This window comes from Fundulus heteroclitus, chromosome 19 (genome assembly GCF_011125445.2).
Source record: "Fundulus heteroclitus isolate FHET01 chromosome 19, MU-UCD_Fhet_4.1, whole genome shotgun sequence".
Classification (NCBI taxonomy): Eukaryota; Metazoa; Chordata; class Actinopteri; order Cyprinodontiformes; family Fundulidae; genus Fundulus; species Fundulus heteroclitus.
This window is the reverse complement of record NC_046379.1, coordinates 9,872,963-9,881,112: the sequence shown is the minus strand read 5'-3', so window position 1 is coordinate 9,881,112 and position 8,150 is coordinate 9,872,963. Positions and strand designations below refer to the sequence as shown.

At 37.6% G+C, this 8,150-nt stretch overlaps 1 protein-coding gene across 2 annotated transcripts in view; it reads left to right on the top strand.

Annotated features, from left to right (window-relative positions):
• The window catches only part of LOC105917349 (autophagy-related protein 2 homolog B), a 33,554-nt gene that overhangs the window by 18,146 nt on the left and 7,258 nt on the right, over positions 1–8,150 (top strand). For both annotated transcript variants that reach the window (XM_012852136.3, XM_021310420.2), the window contains exons 20-33: positions 231–388; positions 476–651; positions 736–886; positions 980–1,182; positions 3,296–3,376; positions 3,484–3,590; positions 3,689–3,781; positions 3,865–3,935; positions 4,422–4,498; positions 4,574–4,747; positions 4,852–4,984; positions 7,059–7,258; positions 7,348–7,577; positions 7,663–7,780. In XM_012852136.3, coding sequence (XP_012707590.2) covers positions 231–388; positions 476–651; positions 736–886; positions 980–1,182; positions 3,296–3,376; positions 3,484–3,590; positions 3,689–3,781; positions 3,865–3,935; positions 4,422–4,498; positions 4,574–4,747; positions 4,852–4,984; positions 7,059–7,258; positions 7,348–7,577; positions 7,663–7,780 — 1,972 coding nt within the window. The remainder of the gene's footprint in view (positions 1–230; positions 389–475; positions 652–735; positions 887–979; positions 1,183–3,295; positions 3,377–3,483; positions 3,591–3,688; positions 3,782–3,864; positions 3,936–4,421; positions 4,499–4,573; positions 4,748–4,851; positions 4,985–7,058; positions 7,259–7,347; positions 7,578–7,662; positions 7,781–8,150) is intronic.

Sequence of the window (8,150 nt, the reverse complement as noted above, 5' to 3'; positions counted from 1 at the left end):
TTGTTTATTGGAAGAAGCATTGTTGGGTGTGTTGTGGCCATTTCGTCTCTCACAAGTACTCAAATTAACGATTTAATCTTCCAAAAGTTTTAAACGTATCTCACTGCGATGAAAGATCCGCCTATAATAAGGCTTTTGCACGTCTCTATCAGCGTTACTAATAAATATGGCCTGCACTGCATATTCTGTGTACTGCTCCTTTAAATAAAGTATGTGTTCTCCATGTTTAGGATAAGCAATGACCTCCTGCTGTGGGAGCCCACGGCTCCGTCCCCAGTGGAAACCGTAGAAAACATGCCGTATGGAGTCGGGCTCTCTGTCGCCAGCCAGTTGATCGACACTTACTCCAAAGACAGCTTTAGCCAGTTTCGCTCTACTGGACCCGAGGGTAACAAGAGATCACTTGTTTCATATGAATTTCAAGTATCTCAGTTGGGTTCAAACAATCCCTTCTTTTTTTTTTTTTTTTCTACAGAGGAGACCAGTGGGTCAGAAGAGGAGAATTTGCATTACTACTCTCCTGCCTCGGATTTAGGCTTCAGATCTCGGAAGAAGAAAAAGACCAAATCCCACGCCAAGACCTCCCAGAGCCTCTTCTCTGTCATCCTTAGTGTCAATCATGGGTTAGTGGCTCTTCAGACAAATGCTAAGGTAAAACCTGCTACATATCCTCTTAACGTTAGCTCACTTCAATAAGCTTTTTATGTACAATTTGTGGATTTTTTTTTTCTCCAGAAAGAAGATAAATCTTTACTAAAAAACAAACACGCCGAGTTCTGGATTGAGGTGAAAAATGCCGTTTTGTTCAGCGTCAGTCAGTATGAAGGCTTCAAGGACCAACACTACATTTGCTTTCATACCAGCAGCATTTGCATGTATCACCAAGGTGAGCCACCTCCACTCTCTACAGTTCTTCCTTATCACTAGGATGGCTATTGAAAGTCACTGTAAATAAGTAATTGTCGATGAATCCACCCAGGACTGTTGGATGGCGGGACGCATGTCTTGGACATCAAGTTGCCATGCAGGACACATCCCCACTGGCTGGAGCCGACCATCTACCAATCAGAGAGCTCTTCAGAAAGGTCCTCCACACCCTCTGAGGGTATCGGTCTGGAGGCCCGCAGCATGGTGTCTGTCGCCGTCAAAATCTCAACCCAGAGCGCAGAACGCAACATCAAGGTCAAATATTCAAATTTGTTAGTTTTAGAAATCACTTAAACCTGCTCTGCTTGCTTGTTTCAAAACAATTCCAGCATTTTAATTATTTCTATTCTGATTACCTTGACATGTAAACTTCACTTTTTATCATCAGTTCGCCTCTTGATTGCTTGCTTTACTTTTTGTCTTGTTTCATTTGTTTGAACTATTCAAGGCGGACCATCCAGCCCACAATTACAGAGTTTTGTGTTCAGACTAGAAAATACCCTTAATTTAATAACAATGTTGAGCAGCTGAAGGGTTTCCAAACTTTCTCCAAAATCTTTAAAAGTAAAAACATGGTTGTATTTAATCATCTTAAGTCTTAAATGTATCCCTATATGATCTATTAAATACATACAGTAAAATATATTAAGTTGTCCTAAATTCATATCATTTTTGCAGCGAAAAATGTGCTGGATTACTGTGTTTTTAAGCTGTACACTACAAAAATAGAACTAAAAATAAGAAAATATTTCTTGAAATGAGAGTATTTTTCTTTGATTTGAGCAGGTAAATAACATTATTTGCCAGTGGAATAAGATTTTTACACTTAAAATAGGAACAATTCATCTCCATCATCTTATTTCAAGTACAGTATGTCTAATTATCTTATTTTAGGGGTAACAATACTCATCCCATTGGCAAATAATCCTATTTACCTGCTCAAATCAAGGACCAATACATTAATTTCAACAAAATATTACTTATTTTTAGTCCCCTTTTTGCAGTGTAACAAAGCTGCAAACCTCATAAGGCAGGGAACCATTAAGCCCGGAAAAAAATAAATTATCCCCAAACCTTCTGCCTTTCTTTGCTGCACAATATGTTTGCTTCTGAAACTTGTTTACTGGCTTCAAATTATACTCTTAGTTATTTAAAATCAAAATATTCTTGTTAGGTTATCCACTGCCAGCTGCTGGAAAAGAGTTGCTACTCAATGTTACTTTAATGCTCGAGTTAAATCAGTCTAATACCACTTCAGTAAAATGAATTAATTTCAAGAGGAAGTGACTTTTCCAGGGAGGGTAAAACTAAACTTAACTCTTTAAAGCCCGATACAGGTAACTGTGAGGAAACTTTACATTTTTAATAAAGGAAATCTTTTTGATTGCTTTAAAGAAATAAAACGTGAGGCTTTCAAATTTTCTTTGTATCATAATCGATACGTTAGACCAAAAAATACATTTTCCTCATGTTTTCTGCATTTTTATATTGGGTGTGTAAAATGTATTAATTTATGAGTTAAGTGGGAAGAAAAGCAATGAATTAAAGGGTTGTTTGAAGCTAATGTTCATATTGACATAGTTTTGGCTTGAAAACATGATTTCAAGAGTTTGCTTAAAACCCGTCATCAGTAGCCGTTATAAAACTAAAAATATACTGTAGGAGGGAACACAAACCATAAGCCAGAGCTTAAAACCCGCTTTTTGATTTAAAGTTGCTGTTGTTCTTAGTACTTTTTATACAGTGTATCCTACACATCGACCGATACAGTTTTTTTTAATGCCGGTGCCGATACCAATTATTTTGATTTTAGTCTAGCCAATACCAGATTTTTTCTGCCGTTTTTTTTTTTTTATTTATTTTTTTAATTTTTTTTACATTTTTTTTTTAACTAATGTTACACGTCTCAAAACTTACGTTTGAACCAGCTGATTGCATAAACTTCATGAACGTGAGCTTCTTTGGTTCAGCGGGGAGATGGAGGGGAAAAAACATTCCCGCTGCAGTGTATGGACATTATTTTATGTAATAATGTAATTTTAAATAACGGATCAGCGAACGGATGCACATATCGGCCAATACTGATTCAGGGGGGTAAAAACGCAAATATAGGCCGACCGCTAGTGTATATAACTTATATAACTTAAGTACAAAAGTTGTTTAATTTAAATCAAAATTGTCTTCAAAACATGTCCAATGCATCTTAGTGAAACTTTTAGATACTGTTTTAATGTAATCAGATTTAACACGAGTAAAGTTCATTATTAAGTATTTTTTAAACTTTTAACGGTGAAATATTTTGAATTCGGAGTAACTTTATATGATGTTTTTTTTTTTGTTTGTTTGTTTGTTTTTTTGGTCTGTGCAGGAGTTTCTGGTTGCTGTTGGAGTGAGAGGAGCCACACTGCAGCACAGAGTGGTCCCACCCAACCTGGGCTGGTATGACCAGGTAAAACAAGCTGCTTCATGTCTCTAAAAGCCCCACATAGCATGTTTACAGATCTCTTAACACAGTTAGACATTGGATTAAATAATTCTCATATTTTTGTGAAACAGATCGTTGACTTTCTGAATGTTTCGGCTGAACCCGTGTTGGGTTACGCCCCTCCCATGTCTATCACTACCCTACATTTACACCTTTGGAGCTGCTCATTAGACTACAGGTAGAGCAGATCTCACAGCGACAGCTAATAAACAGTTACTTATTAGTAAAGTAAATACATAAAAGTATTTTAATGAAAAAAATCTTTTATTTCGTCAGGCCTCTCTACCTGCCGCTCAGATCTTTGGTGTTTGTAGAAACGTTTAGCATCTCCAGCAGCGTCTCATTAGACAATTCATCTTCAACCTTAAGGTTTGACTGCTTTCTTAGTAATTTAAATAGATGTTACTTAAATCTGTTTCAAAAATATAGGTTTTATACCGTTTTCTCTGCAGGATCATTTTGGACGAAGCTGCTCTGTTCCTCTCAGACAAGAATAATGCGGTTTCTGTCAATCTTGCGCGGGGTAAGTTGACTTTTTTTCTGACAACATTTAGGCCTCCTTCCTCCGGATTTAGTTGGATTTCTGGTCCGGCTGAATGTGGTGAGGGAAAGCAGGAATAGGAAAAAAATATATATTAATTTCAAGACTTTATTTCTGTTTTCTACATGTTTTATCCATCCATTTGCCTTTTATCCTTTGTTTTCAATCACCATCAATCAATTCATCCATCTGTCCATTCACCTGTCTATCCAACATTTCATTTGTCCATAAAGCATCTGCTTGTAAATGCAACTGCCCATCCATCAATCAATCAATCAATCAATCAATCAATCAATCAATCAATCAATCAACCCATTGACCTGGCCATCCATCCAGTGGTTTTCGCCATTTTTAGGTTTAAAGTCTGAAATATTTGTAATAAAGTCATTGTAAAGTACAAAGTTTTGTTTCAAATGAATGACCTTGGTTTATACAGTATATTGACCATTGTATCATTTATACCAAAAGACTATGTCCAGGTTGTAGACATGGGTACACTGGAGTTGAGGATTACAGCAGTCAAACCTGGAGCAGATGGAAAATTGGTAAGCTTTGCATCTCTAAACAGGATTTCTCACTGAAAGGAGACATTTTGATCCTTTTTGTTTGTCGGGTGATAGTCAGAGCCCAGATTTGAGCTACGCTGCTCCAGTGACGTGATTCACATCAGAACGTGTTCAGACTCCTGCGCTGCCCTGATGAACCTCATCCAGTATGTGGCCAGCTACGGAGACCTAATGCCTCCAGAGGAACTAGAGACCAGGCGCAGCAGCAGCAGCACACAAAAAAACAAGGTCAGATACAACTCCTGAGTTATTGCTAGAAAAACAAATATGTTCCAAAAATACATATTCAGTCTAAGTAAATGTTTTTTTTTTTCCCTCTTCTTTTCGGACAGGCGGAGGTTCCCAGCAGGCCGACTTCTCAGATCCCGCTGCTTGCTGAGAATGAGCAGCAGATGCTGCAGGACCTGATGAGTGAAGCCATGGAGGAGACCGATGGGCAGCAGGTGCCTTGCCCACAACAAAATGGTATGAATAATAATAAATAGGCAATTCTCAGTTTAGGGAGTATCTGGTTGGTTTGTTTTAAGCCAAAAATGTTAGTTAAGGTTTTAAAAAAACGGTTCTTAGCAGCGTTTACTCTGCCTCCACCATGTAATGTTTAAACCCCTTGAACCTTTTCATTTGTGGTCACATCACAACCAGCAACACCAAAGTATTTTGATGTGGTAGACCAAGACAAAGTAGCATATAATTGTGCAGTGGAAGCAAAATGTGTTGAATTACACATCTGTGAAATGTTTTTACAAATAAAAGTACTTCTAAAAGCAAGTCGGTCAAATTGGATTTAACTTGGGGATATCAGCATGCTTGGAGGAGGCTAAATACAAATCCCATAGAAGACTTTTTAAGTCTTTATTTGTATAAATTAGAGATCGGTCGATACCGATTATTTTGACATCAGTCTAACCGATACTCGATATGTGATGCCAATTTAAAAAAAAAAATTTAGGCCTGTTCTTGAAGCCGATATTTTTATTTTTTTAAACACTCTTTATTTATTGGTCATTTTCAAATTGTTATGCAGAGCACTAAATAATACAGAACAACGTAAAGTAACATTGGGGGCTGGGCAGGATGGTCTATGCTCAGTCTCACTTATTAGCCTAGTAAATAAGCCACTTTAGCCAACGTTTTTCTCCCAAATCTTTTTGGACCCTGATTGAATAGGCCAGTTTCTCCAGTACATTTATTACATATATTCCAGTACATATATTAACACAAGTATCTGCAGTCAGGCTATTTTTCATTAGCCAGTGTTTTGTGTTGGTATTTTTGCTTGCAGCTAACAGTAACCTAAGGAGATACATATCTGTTTTACTCAGCCCATTAGGCATGATTCCAAGGTATTAAAGCTGATATTGCTTTTTCTTCCACCATTTAAATGATAAAAATGATACAGTGATAACAAAATGTTAAAGTCTCAAAACCTGCGATTAAACCAGTTTGAAAGGTACACCAAAAATAAAAAAACAACAACACGTCAGCACTCTTACGGCAGCGCTTTGCTCGTACTTAATGAACGTGTCACAGCGAGAAAAGAGCTTCTTTAGTTCAGCGGGGAGAAGGAGGGGAAAAAACACTGACCACCGCTGCAGTGAATGAACATTATTTTATGCAAAGTTAGATGCTACACACTGAGTGATTGGTAATTGTTTTTATGTGCATACACTAGAACTGGACGATATGGCTAAAACTTATATTGCGATATATTTCTCTATTTCAGCCAATACGATATAATTAAGATATTGATAAACAAAATAAAAACCTCAGAAAGACTGTAAAGAATTCCCACAACAAATGCCTGTACAAACTTATGACAATTATTTTTGCCATGTTTATAAAACTCCAATATAACATTTTAGAAACAGTTGCTTTAAAAAATAAAACAAATGAAATGTGTGGCTCAAGTGTGAGCCACCAGAATCGACAAAGAGTCCTGTATAGGTGTCGAAAACATTTTCAGAAAGAACTGAAGGAAAGTCGGGTTGCCTCCGATTTAAGCCTGTTTGCTGTCACATTAAATTAAATAAAACCCAGAACAATAACAATGACAAATGCTGTAATCATAGACTGTAATGTAGATTGAAATATTAGAAATGTCATATCACTGTTATGGAATAAAGTTATATATTGATATTGAATTATTGAGCATACACGATTCTCCGTGGGAGCGAACACACGCACAGCGGTGGCAGCTCTACAGCTGGAGAGCAGACGTGGGTTTTTAGATAATGGATAAGCATCTAATAAAAATCCTCTAATAAAAATCATGGAAGCTCTTTTTTCTAATTTATAGTCATGCTCTATTTTGTGTTCATCACATTCCCGATGAAATTCATTGAACTTTGTTGTTTTAATGTAACAAAATGTAGAAGAGATTCAAATGGTACGAATAGTCTCTTAAAAAAATTAGTCAAGCTGCCTTGTTTTGATAGAATAAAAAACGTGCAGAAACAACACATCCTCTCAGTAGTTTGATTGGATTGGTTGAAATAGCACGATTGAGCCATTATTTGCTTACATTTGTCATTATATTTAGGTTCCCATGAGGAGCAGACTCAGGACCATGACCCGCCTCGCTCAGACCTGTTCCTGTTCCCTGATGAGAGCGGGAATCTAAGCCAAGAAGCAAGTCCCACCTACCCCATCCTCCCTTCTCCTCTCATCACGCCTGCTCCCAACCTCGCCCAAGAGACCGACGACTTTTGCATTTTGGAAACTCCCGATTCCAGAGGAGACGTAAGAAATCGCTGACTCAACTTGTACGCAATTTTTTTTTTTTTATGCAAAGCATGTCTTTCTTCACTTTTGGGGTTTTTGTGTTGCAGGATCAAGACCAGGAGCCAGTGGTAAAACGGCTTACCTCGCATCCAGTGGAAATCAAAGACAACCACTTTAATCAGCCCCTGGAAGGGAGTGATTCCAGTCGTGGAGCCATGAATTTTCCCATCCCAGAAGTCCGCTACCTCATCAGGGAGATATCTGTCATCTGGCATCTTTATGGAGGAAAAGACTTTGGGAGTGTGACATGCATTGCTTCACCTGCTAAAAGCCGCGGGTGAGCCATTCTTCTTGGTTTTCTTTCAAGCGTGCATAAAAGGAAACTTAATCTGAGGGTTTTGTCCCTCCCCTGTGCGTTGCAGATCTACTCCTCACAGCTCCCCGTCTCAAACTCCAGTTAGACAAGTGAAGAGTTTGGGGCGGATTGGAGGCGGAAGAGGAAGGAACCCTGATGTCCTGATGGAAATCCAACTCAGCAAGGTTTTTATATTAATAAACAAGTGTTTTTTTTTATAGAGATGCACCGATCAGAGATTATGTGGACGATTTTTTGACCAGAAAATGCACCTTTTTTTTCTAATCTCTTAAGAAATTGAAAGATTTACCATTTTCACTTAAACTGTTCATATAAAACAAGACAATGATTTCCCAAAAGCATTTTCCAGTTATGCTCTATCTGCTATTCATTCATTTGTTGGACTTATAATCAGTGACTGATCATTAAATATTTATGGATTGACAAAAGGCACTGTCTCTCTGTGAGTGAGAGAGCAGTCTGTGTTACACAGCTCTTCAGTTAAACATTTTTTCAAAACAAAGACAACATGATCACAGAGTTAACATTTTAATT